This window comes from Nicotiana tabacum, chromosome 7 (genome assembly GCF_000715075.1).
Source record: "Nicotiana tabacum cultivar K326 chromosome 7, ASM71507v2, whole genome shotgun sequence".
NCBI lineage: Eukaryota > Viridiplantae > Streptophyta > Magnoliopsida > Solanales > Solanaceae > Nicotiana > Nicotiana tabacum.
In genome coordinates, this window is record NC_134086.1 from 9,428,605 (window position 1) to 9,441,611 (window position 13,007).

The window sequence follows — 13,007 nt, forward strand, 5'->3', positions numbered from 1 at the left end:
ATATACTTATACTTAATTAATTCAAAGTATAATTATTCTCACACTATCTCTATTTTCCTCTTTATACATCCTCTTCCCTACTATAAATTTTTAATTAGTTTTTTATATTAATATTTTACCAATAAATAAAATATATAATATCACATTTTATTTTAAGATATAACTTTGAATTAGTTTAAAATATTAAAAGATAAGTTTTTTACTATTATATTTTAAATCTATTGAATTTTCTTATAATTGTTTTTATATCACGTATAACTAAATTTTCTTTCTCTTTTAACGTTAGGATACAAATTAGACTTTAATTTTCGTTCATAAAATTACCACATGAGATATTTATTTTGTATTTCCTTAGTTTTAGTTTGTTATCCAATTTTTATTTTTTTATCTAGTAAAACTTTAATTTTGTAGTCCTATCCATAGTTTGAGGGTTTTCACCATAATTTTAATCTAAATCTCAAGTTCAAATCATTTTTTCCTTCTATTTCTAATATTAAATATTTTTAAATTTTTGATTATTGCTATTTTTTTTTATAAGCAGCTTTTCTATTTCATTCCATCAAAAGAATATACATTACATTCAGTAGATGCTAACTATCTACTCATCCTTTGTTATAAACTCTAGTCCGAGGTTCCTTCTTAAGCTAGGACTATACATGACATCTAGTACTCTAATGCTATTACACAAGAAATCAGTAAAAGACTCTAGCATACTAAGGGTAGCAGTTTATCTTCTGCAGAGCTTCTTTCCAGTTTTGTATTGAGACCCCCTTTAGGTGTATGTGGATAACTATTTCTTTGCAGATGTTGTTGATTATCAGTTTACCTCCTTGGAATCTCAGCTTATTTCTTTCTCTCCATATAGCATTCACCAGCATGCCAAATACATAGGTAACTATTGCACATTGTCCATTTCTCCTTTTTAGCATTCTTGCTTACCCATTTGACTTCACTCTGCCAGTCACAAATAGGTCTATCATATCCCAACCATCTTAGCAGCCTCAACCATAGTTCCTTTGTCAGCGAGCATTCAAAGAAAAGATGGTCAAAAGTCTCAACAGCTTGCTCGCAAAAAATACATTGATGTGGAGTTTGTATACCAAACTTCAGTAGCCTCTCCACCGTTGTCAATCTATTATGTAATGCAAGCCACAATATAAATTTGAATCTTGGATGCAGGTGTGGTTGCAAGATAATGCTCTTCCACTGGACCTTTTGATGTTGAGGGAATTGAGTACAATTTTTTAATGCTGAACAATTCACCCCTCTGTAGCTGGTGCAATCTGCTTTCCAGATCCCCTTGAATTCCTTGAAGCTCATTTATCATCCTTCTTGCCTCAAAAATTTTTCTAACTACCCAGGCTGCATTCCTAGGTATAGGCATATCTTCAATCATATAGTTCTTTATGTAGTAAATGTGCATCCATTTTATCCATAGACTATCCTTCTTCTTTGCCACTGCCCATAGATGCTTGCAATAGCAGCTTTATTCCAGTATAGCATGTTCATTACATTAAGCCCCCTGCACTCTGTGGCAAACATATTGTTTCCCAAGAAAATAAAGCTCTCCTTGACACAGTAGCTGAACCAGTCCACAAAAATGATCTGCAAATTGCCTCAATCATCTTCATCACTTTCTTTGGTAATAAAAATATTTGTGTCCGATACGATTGCACATCAAATAAAACTGATCTTATCAATTGAAGTCGCCCTGCATATGATAATAATCTCGATGTCCAGCAATTTATCTTATGAGTTACCTTCTCTACTAATGGCCAGCACTGAGCAATGGATAGCTTTTTGGAATCCAATAGTACCCCAAGGTACTTGAAAGGTAGGTTGCCTTTAGGGAACCCCAGCTCTTGTAAAATTTCTTTTTTTTTTTTTCAAATTGAAACTCCAGCTATATAGACAGAACTCTTGTCAACATTTGCTTGAAGACCTGATACCATATAGAATTTATGAAAAACCTGTTTTAATAGCCTGACAGATTGTATATCAGCCTTACAAAACATTAGCAAGTCATCCGCAAAACAGACATGTACCACACCCAATTTCTTGCACCTAGGATGGAATTTGAAGTCTTTCATCTTTGGCAATTGCATGAACTCCCTTTGCAAATACTCCATGGCCAGGACAAAGAGATAAGGAGACATTGGGTCTCCTTGCCTTATGCCCCTCTTGCCTTTGAAAGGTGTTGTGAGTCCACCATTTATGTTTAGAGAATATGTAACTGATGAAATGCATTCCATTACCCATTTTGTGAATTTGTAAGGAAACCCCATGCCAGTAAGCAATCTTTCTAAGAAACACCATTCTACTGTGTCGTAAGCCTTCCTCAAATCCACTTTAAGAACACATCATGGGGAGATACCCTTTATATTAAATCCTTTGAACAATTCATGTGTGAACAAAATGTTGTCTGTAATACTTCTACCTTCTATAAATGCTGACTGTGATCTCTCAATTAGACCTCCAATGACTGGTTTTAGTCTTGCTGTGAGGACCTTTGTGATGATCTTATACAATGTTGTACAACATGCTATGAGCCTATAGTCTTTAACTTGACTAGGATTTTGCACTTTAGGAATTAGTGTTACAGTAGTACTGCTCACTCCTTTATGCAGCCTCCCAGTCACAAAAAAAATCCTTCACAACCTCATATATGTCATCACCTACTACTTGCCAATGTCTTGTGAAAAATTCAATTGGAAACCCATCCACTCCTGGTGCCTTATCATGGGGCATATCTTTTATTGCCTGAAGTATTTCATCTCTTGTAACTACTTTGATTAGGTCCTCCTTCTGCTGCATATTAAGACAAGGTCCTTGACGTATGACCTCAGAGTTTGGACATTCACATGTAGTGTTATTCTCTCCCAGTAGCTTCCTGAAGAACTTGACAAACTCTTCCTCCACCAGTATATGATTAGATACCTTGTCTCCCAAGTCAGTATAGATAGAGTTTATAGTATTTGTGTTTGTCCTTAGCTTTAACTGTGCATGGAAATACTTAGAATTTGAGTCTCTACAAGCTATCCAATGTGCTCTAGATTTCTGATGTAGAATCTGTTCCTCTATACTGCTCCATTTCTCTACTTCCATCAAAGCTATTTTTTCTTGATCAATCAACCTTTGATCCATATGTTTGTGCTTTAGTTCACTCTGAATGGCTTCAAGTTTCTGCCTGGCCTTATTGAGTTGAAGCCTATATGAAGCCATATAAGTATTCAATTCCTTCAGTTCAGTTTTCAAATCTTTAAGCTTATTCCATACCCTGTGCATGTTGCCTCCATTTACCTTTTGATTCCATACTTTTTCCACTATGCCTGCAAAGTCAGCATGATCCATTACAGAGCTATACAATTTAAAAGGTTTAGGATGCAAGTTCCTTTTTTGATCTACAACCTTGCATTGTAGTAGAATAGGGGAGTGGTCTGACACCTCAGGATTTAGAAAATCTGCTTCAATATGACTGTACTTCTGCATCCACTCAACATTCCCCAGTGCCCAGTCAATTCTATTGTATACCCTCTTTTCCAGTTGTTGTTTGTTGCATCAAGTATAGAACCATCCCAAACTCTTCAATTGTGTGAGTTGCAGGGTAATAATTGCATCCTGGAACCCCTTGATCTCACTTTGTGTAACTGGAGCCCCTATCCTATCATCACTATGGAGGACATTATTGAAGTCTCCACTAAGTAACCAACTCTCCTTAATAGTTGCTCATAAATTCACAAGTTTATCCCATAGCTGTTGCCTTTTGTTTACCTCATTACTTGCATACACCACAATTATCAAAGTCTTGAAAGTGGAACTTCTTTCTTGGACTTCACAATGCATAAATTGTTCATCAAGCAACAGTATCTGCACCTCAACATTTTGTTTCCACAATAGCCAAATCCTTCCATTTGGATGTTCCTTGTAGTTACAGCAAAATCTCCAATCATTGCATACTTTATTCATTATCCTGTTAGCCTTCATTTCCTTTACTCTTGTTTCTAAACAGCTTATAAACTCAACCTTATGTTTCCTCATAAAGATTTTTAACTCTTTTTGCTTATGGGCCTTGTTCAGACCCCTTATATTCTAGGTGCATATGATCATTTTTGGGTGAAGCTGGATGGGCCAGCGTCCCCTGGATCATCTTCTATCTGCAGTAATGAGAACCTGTTTGTGGACTGCATCATAACTACTGCACTTTGCTGTATACTTTTCCCCTTCATTTCTCCATTATCAGTAAGCTTATCATCTCATTTGTCATTTGTTTGTTGCATGTCCCCTTCATTTCTAGTATGTTGAATCACATCATCCTTCCTCTTATCTTTTGACATCCATTTCAAGGTCCCTCTGTGGTGTTGCTTCTTTTTCCCAGCATCCCTTTGTTGGACTTTTACTTCCACTGCCTTTTCCTGCACTTCCTTAAGCCAACATTCGTTTGAATTATGCCCAAATCTAATACAGTCACAACAATACTTTGGCTTTCATTCATATTCAATTTGCTGAATTATTACTCCCCTCTTAGTTTTCATTTCAAAACTATCTGGTAGTGGTTGGGATATGTCAGTTTCCACCAAAACTCTTGCATAAGACACCTTTTCCATTTCAGTAGTGATCTTATCAATGTACAAAGGCTCCCCAACAACACTAGCTAGTTTACTGAGTGCTTCTGTAGACCAAAAACCCAGTGGTAGACATGGAAATGTGATCCACAAGGGAATCACACTCACGCTTCCTGGATCAAATTTGAAATACATTCTCCATTGTTACAGCACAAAAGGCTTGTTGTGATATGTATAAGGTCCTGCTTGGAGTACTAGGTCCCTATCTTCAGTATTTTCAAACTTGAAAATATAGTATCCATTCTCATGATATAGAATTTGAGGCTTCTCAACAAAATTCCATACATTTGTGACATAGTTGTCCATTGCTTTCTCATAAGGGTTGTCACCTAGCACAAACCCAATCAAAGTTGTGCTCCAGTAGGTCTCCTGTTCCTTCGTATCTTCATCTTTAATTTGCACGACAAAAGTATCATCCCTCATAGCAGGCGGTACATAGCATAATGTTTTCCCCTTTTGAGAGCTTCGATTCATCTGCATGGCTTCCTTTTTCCTCTCAACTTCCCCTAGATATGTCATATCTTGCCGGGTCTGTCCTGAGTTTACCTGTGCTGAAAATTGCAATCGCCAATGGATTTGCGCAGCTTCCGTGGTTTCCTTCAGCAGAGTTTACGCTTCATTTTCTTCAATTTCTTCCCTAATTGGCTGAAATTTTTGTGGCAAAAAACTACCAAAAGTTACCGGAAGTAATCTCTGTTGAATACATGTGTCCGGCGTCACTGTCGTTCCGTCAATTCCCCCATCCTTTGCTGGTTTATGAAAAACTATAGGTGCACTACCCATTCCTGTTAACCAGCGACTAGGTTTATTGCTATTAAATTACCTAATATATAGTATTTTATTTTCTTATAGGGCTTTCATTAACATGCCTCTTTATTTAATATCATAATCCATTTATATCCTTTAATATTATTATATAAATCGATGTATGATTTTTAATCTTGAAATAAATATTTATTTTATTTAAAATTAATACTCAAAATTATTAAATTGTTTAAATTTATTAATAATATCTTTAAGCATTATATATTTACTTTATTTTATTTTTAAAACTAATTCTTAGTATAAATAACCTCGCATTATCTCTAAATTATTAATATTTTGATTTTTGTAATTTTTTAATCTATTAAACTTCAGTTATGTGGCCTTATCCACATCATACCTTTTTATCATACTTAAAAAGAACTTTTTTATATCAAATTTAAATAAGTTTTATTCTTCTTTATTCTTTATGATAGAAATTTTGATTTTTTCTCTGTTTGTTTCTTATTTTGCTATTGTATATTCAATACTGAATATTATTAACGTTGTCATGTGCTTTTTATTAGTTTACTTGAATTTAATATTCACTTTTATCACATCATTTTAATATAATACAAATAATAAATAAAAATTATTTCAATAGTAACTTTGACTTTGTTGCTCGTATTCTTAAATATGATTTTTCTTATCATATTTTAAAAAAAAAGTCCCATCTTAAATTCAAATATATCTTATTCTTCTATATTCTCCATTAGACCACATTTTCAAAAATCATCTTATACTTTCAAACTTAACATAGCAATACTCAATTCAAATATTAATCGTAAAAACTCTAATTGTTGCAATATATTTTCACTATTATTTTAAGAAATATTTATTTGTCCGAATTGTCAACATTAATATAACCTCATTTTTCCTACCATAACTAAATTATACATATATATATATATATAATATTACTATTTAATTATTTTTCCTACCATAACTGAATTATACACAAAATTTAATTAAAAATACCTATAATAATATATATTGTTCACAAATAAAGTCAGATACAAAGTTTGTACTAAATAAAGAATTATTATTTCAACTTTAAATTAATGTGTAAGATACAAAATGAAAATTTAATTGATTCTTTCTCAAAAAAAGATACATATCATAACTGAATTATACATAAAATTTTAATTAAAGATACCTACAGTAATGTAATGTATATTGTACCAAAATAAGGTCAGTTACAAACCTTGATCAATTAATTAAAATTCGTCTCTACCATAATTTATTTCGTCCCTACCTTAATTATATAAAAAAAATGTTAACTAAATTATACTACTAATAGAGATTTGTATCATAATTAAAAAATAATTCTTATTGAACTACTACTTTCATTAATTATGTTTCCATTTATAATTCAAATTTTTAATGTTGTCTTAAAATTACCAAGTAGCTTTTTTTTAGCTTGCCACTTGGCTTAACCTCATGCTTCACTACTCTCCTTTTAATATAATATAGATATAGGTACTAACCTCAATTTAAAAAGTGAATTTAGTTTCAAGCTTAAATATTAATACATCTATGGCAATTCTAAAAATAAATCTATGGCAATTCTAAATAAACATCTATGAAAATTCTAAAATAGTTTCAAATTTATTTCAATTAGGCAACTAACAAGAGTTCGCCAAGAATGGTGGTTGTGCATCTAACAATGTACTATTTCCATATATGGATTATCACACATGTTTCTACAGTCATTATGCAAAAATCACACATGTTTCTTCAATCATTACGCAAAAATACTACTCCAATTGTGAGGGAAGGGGGCAGATTGATATAGGGAAGGGGTGAGGATGGGGTTGGGGAAGAATAGAGAAAAGAGTGACGTACCTTTCCCTGCGAGCAATGGCTGTCGACGGCTGGGGGCTTGGGGGGGGGGGGGTTTCTGGGGTTCTCAGTGGAGAAAGAAGAGAGAAGAAAGAAATGGGGGCGGGCTGGGGTTTTAAAAGAAACTAGTATTCGTACCCGCATAATGCGCGATCAAAGAAAAAAAGTAGAAACTTATTTGTTTGATATAAAAAAAATAGTTGTCATATCGCATCGACATATTTAAAATAATGTATACTTCAATAGAAATTTATACTGATAATTTTAATTGACACTTGATATCAATATCACGATCTTAATTACTTGTTTTATATGAAAACAAAAAAGTTCTTATCATATCCCTGATATTGACATTAATAAAAATTAGTGATCTCACATTATGTCAAAAAGCTTTTAATTTTATATATGTTTGGTAACACTATACATACCAAATTTCATAAAAAAATAGAAGCCATATTTACCGATTTCCACAAAGTCAAAATAGTAATAGGATTTTTTAACTTCAGTTAATATCATTAAAACTTAATATCCAAATAAACTGAAGCATATCATATAAAAAGAAACTGACTGAATATGAAACCTACTCTAGTTCTAACTTTATATTCTCACACCCCTATTTTAACCAACTTCATTAACCTTCTTAAAATAAATAAAAAGATTTTATGAAGCTCAAAAAGGTTTCAAATTTGAAAGTGACAAAATTGTGTTCAAAAAGATTAACTCAGAGTCGACACCTGACATTTAATTTTGTGTGTCAGGTCACCGTTTTTTTAAAAATAATTTTTTCCTTTTAAAACACTTGGAACTCCAAAACTAAGTCTTCACCAGAGATTCGGGTAAGGGGGTTCATTTGATTCGGGGAGAAGGTGTTAGGCACTCCCCAAGTCCCGTAACTAGTATAGTTGCATACTTGATCTAGTTGGCTTTTAAAATATTCAAATAGAGGTAAAATTAAACACAGAAAAGAAAAATAAACACACAAGAGACTTGAGGTCGTCCCCACCTAATATAAGAAAAATCAAAAATAAAATTAAAAATAAAAATAAAAATACTAAGAGTTTTACTTTTCGCCTCCAAATACAAATACTTCGGGGCATACCTCGGATAAAAATATATACAAATCCTTCGGGCATTCCCCGGATAAATTTAACTAAGGGAACGACCTCTCGCCTCAAAATTAATGAAACGTCCTAATGTTGCCTACCCAAGTGGTCGGCCTAAACATACTCCTAGCGTCTTAAAAACCCTATAAATAAACAAGATCTAAACCATATGCAAATCAAAACGTCTGAAATTATCATTGAACTCAATATCATTTTAACCTAATATACTTTCAATTTTTACCTACAAACCCACGATCCATATAGTTTAGTAGTCCAAAATAGTTTATCAAACCTTACTTTCTTTTTTAATTCTTAATTTCCTAATTTTTACTATCTACTCATGTGACTTGAACTATAACAGAAGAGTATCAAGAGTTGAGTACAATCTGCAAATAACTCATTTAACATTCATTTCGATTGATCTCAAGCAAACAAAAGTTAAAAGAAATCATCAACTCATTTAAATAAATTATGAAGTCACACAAAATATATTAAAAAGATAAAAGAAAGAAGGTAAGAAATGAACCTTAAAGGGTTTTCGCCAAACAGAAATCCGGATCTAATTTGAGACCGCGATCGGAACCTCAACGAACAACCTCGATCTCGACCACGACGGATGAAATAAATTTGCTGAATTCGCAAGGAAGAAAACGGAGACGCAGCAGAATCAAGACTTGGTGCTAACTTTCATTGCTCATTAGATTCTTTAAAAAAACAAAACTTATGTCTTTGCCATTTTCTGTTTGAATGGAAGTTCTGTTTGCTAGACAATGGAGAGTGGACCACCTTAGACCATGTGCAAATGGGGATGGTGAAGAGAGTGCTGCTGGGCGGTGGAGTTTTTTGTCTAGGATTTCAGGTCTTGGTAGTCTAGCTGAAGAAGAAGGGTTAGGGAAGGGTTAAAGAAGAAGGGGATAATGGGTTAGGTCTTGTTAGGCTCAAAGCTGGACAACCTAAAATAGCTGAAAATGGATTCCTCTAATTAAAATAAGACAAGGTAAAATCAAAATTCAATCACATTTTCAAAGATAAAAATAAATAGCAAAATATTACTAAAATACTAGTAATTGATTTTAACTAACATAAAATTTATATTGATATGAAACCACCATTTTTCAAAGATTATATATTAAAATGGAAGCAGAAAAAAGTTAATTAGAATGCTAGCAAACTTAAATTAATATTACTATAAAAGACTAATGGCCTTAACTTAAATAGAAAGATAAAAGATAAAATTGAAAATATTTTTGTATTTTTGACTTTCATGTTCTACTATTAGACTAAAAGTGAAAAATAGGCTAAATTCTATTAAAATAAAAATAAGTAAATATTTTTTTTTAAAATACTACTTTTAAAAGTTGCATGGGTCAAAAATTACGTGCTTACATATATTTTTGAACTCTTTCTGCGCCACAACAAAAAATTATAGCGTCGAAGCCTTCCAAATTTTCCGTAAGTATAATTAAAAGGAGTCGTAAAGCAAAACATAAAAGGAATAATAATAATAATAATAATAATACAAATAAAATATCTTATCAAACGTACCTGAAATGGCTTCAACATGTGAAATATTATCTCATATTATGTATTATTATATAAGAGGAAAAATAACTCATCTTCTGCTAAATCTCAAGTATGGAACAACTAAATCACCATTCCTGACTTTCAGAAGGAAAGCATCACATTAGCTAGGTAAATGGATCAGACCAGTGAATGGATTGGCATATTGAGAAATGCAAAATCTTGAAAGGAAGTTAATCAATTAATTAAAAAAAGGAAATTTTAGCAATTTTTTAAAGTTGCATTACAAATAAATTAAAAGATTGCCGACGTCTGTAAGTTTAACCATACATGATGATATTTATTAACATATGCTTAGAGCAGATGCCAAAAGAGGTTATAATGAAGGAAGAACAGATAGTATATCACTATGAGTCATGAATTTAGTTTAAGATGAACATGTATGTAAACCTATTCAGCAACAAATATTTTGTTGATTGCATATCCATCTTGCTAATCGCAACTTTCTGCATATTATTGAGATATAAAGTAGATTAGCACGGGCTAGTTAGCAGATTGCAAAACAATCAAATTTTGCTTCCATAATCAAGTATAAAATCTACTAAAACTTATGCAAACAAACAGCAGTGGTCCTAGTCTCCTAGACCTTTGTAATTTGAAGTATTCTATAGAATGAAGTATCTGACAATTTAATGATTCAATGAAGTGAAACAAACACCTAAGACTGAATAATTCATGAACGAGACTGGATTACAAAATTATTTTTAAATTTATATCTTAAAATACGCAATGGTTGATCTTTACTTTTTACCGATTGATCTTTAATATATAATCAACCTTACATCTCTTCAGTTGCTGGCTAATCAAATGTCGTTCGTTGTTGAAGTATGGACTCAATTTACAAATTAAAAGAAAATGGATAAAATATTTACCAGGGCATAGTGATATTCTTTCAATTGATTATACTTCAATTGATCTTTGTAAGCAATAGTCCTGTATTAAGCATATAAAATTTCAAAAATTAGCCACAACACTGCAACAAAGAGTGATGTATTCTAGGTCGCAGGAACAAACCTTGAATAAAGTACTGTATAATCAATATCAAGAGATAAGAAGAGATGAAGAGAAAGATATTGTTTTTTGGTAACGAAGAGGAAAATAGTTGCAAACACCTATGGTTTGGCTTCATCCCTCTCGCCTTACCTTCAAGAGGATGAGATCCAACATTATTGCTTTTAACACCATGAAGCCCAAAGTGAAACGCATTGTTCCTCATTCTCTCGATTTCTTGTTGATAACCTTTGAGTTTGGTGACCAACATATTCAAAACTCGTAGCGTCGATATTTTATATTCGCTACAATCATTAGCCTCAGTAATTCCCACAAATAGCTCAAAAGATGATACTTATAAATCAAGTGAACATTCAGAAAGCAAAAATATATATATATATAGCTCCCCAAAGCTGAACTATAATATGATCAGAATACCATAAAAGTTCACATGCAGCTCCAACAGAATGCTATATTAGCAGGGTCAAATAACTTTGTGCTCCTTGAAAAAGAAACAGAGATTTTAAGAATAAGTTTTTGTAAGCAATTTAGTGGCAACGAAGTTCAGTTCATGAGACCGCAGCGCAGCGGAATGGAGCAGCAGCGACACGAAGTTCCTTACCTTAGCTGCAATTTAGTATAAAACTAATAGTAAAAAGAACGTTTGTATAAATCCACTTTACTAAATGTAGTTCCGGAATTTTGAGCTCTAAGATACTAAAATTAAACCTACAAAGGTCTTCAATTAAAAAGTGCTAGTAATCTACCAAAATATTACTAACAAAAAAGGTACCTTTAGTTTACTTCTTCATAGAGAAGCATATGTTGTGGCAGCGTCGAAGTCCATTTTTCTATTTTTTTTAATTTTTACTCTATATTAAATTACAACAACAACAACAACAACAACAACAACAACAACAACAACAACAACAACAACAACCCAGTGTAAATCCCACAAGTGGGGTCTGGGGAGGGTAATATGTACGCAGACCTTACCTCTACCCCGAGGGGCAGAGAGGTTGTTTCCAGGAGACCCTCGGCTCAAAGAGGCGACAAGAGACAATATATTAGTACTATCAAATAGACTCATAATAAAACAACATAAAATACCATAAAATCCATACCATAACATAAATACCATAAAAACAAAGTAACAACAATATAAGAGATATAGGAAATACGAGAATATGTAAGGTATTAATACACAGAAGATAAAGCCCATCATCAGTAGTTGATCAATAGCATCCTAAGACTAATTCCTAACTGGCTAGTCTCACTCTAGTGCGCTGTAAAAAAGACATCACAATTTCCCTAACCTACAACCTTAATGTTCGATCTCCACAATTCCCTGTTTAGGGCCATGTCCTAAGTATTAAATTAGAAGAATCAAATTTGAAATATTATAGATTAGCTTGGCCTAATTGCTGATTAGATTTTGTCATATTACAAAAAAGAAGAGAAAAGCTAGACGTGTAAAAGAAATGAATTATTACTTGCAATGATCATAGTGAACTACACTGTGAGTCGAAATACAATTTTAAAGCTATGATTGTTCTTAAAGTCAGTTTTAAGATATGCATTCGCGAGAAAAACTCTATTTAAAATATGTTTTACGTTATGTACTTCAAATATTATTTGATGAATGAGTCGAGTATATTATCAAACAACTTGGGTGCATAGTCTACTTCAATGATTATCATTAAAACTACTCAATAAATACATGAAACCCACTGGGGTTTGCTCTCTTTTAAGGTCTTAAGTTCGAAATCCACTGGGTGCAAATAATTTCTGAGGACCATCGGACTGGGTAAAACCTGAATTAACCGTGGTGCACTTGGGAAACTCCTTGCCGAGGGCCTGTGTACCTCCGGGAATAGTCGGGGCTCGAAGAGACTCGGACACCCGATGTAAATAAAAAAAAAATAGCAACAGAAGAAGTTCAGGTTTTGCGTATCATCAAACATCTTAGGTGTATAGTCCACTTCAATTGAATTTAGAAATTACCAACCGAAGAAGTTCAAATTTGGCAAGTAAAGCAGACTACTTTGAGAATTTAGATAGGAAATGA

The 13,007-nt window shown here is 32.7% G+C and overlaps 1 protein-coding gene across 1 annotated transcript; it reads right to left on the reverse strand.

Annotated features, from left to right (window-relative positions):
* Nucleotides 1-2,619: 2,619 nt before the first annotated feature.
* LOC142161975 (uncharacterized) lies at nt 2,620-3,984 on the reverse strand. The gene is made up of 2 exons (XM_075218268.1): nt 3,772-3,984; nt 2,620-3,534 (listed from the first exon to the last, which is right to left on the reverse strand). Exons 1-2 carry the CDS (start codon nt 3,982-3,984, stop codon nt 2,620-2,622), a joined length of 1,128 nt encoding a protein of 375 aa, XP_075074369.1.
* Between the last annotated feature and the right edge of the window lie 9,023 nt (nt 3,985-13,007).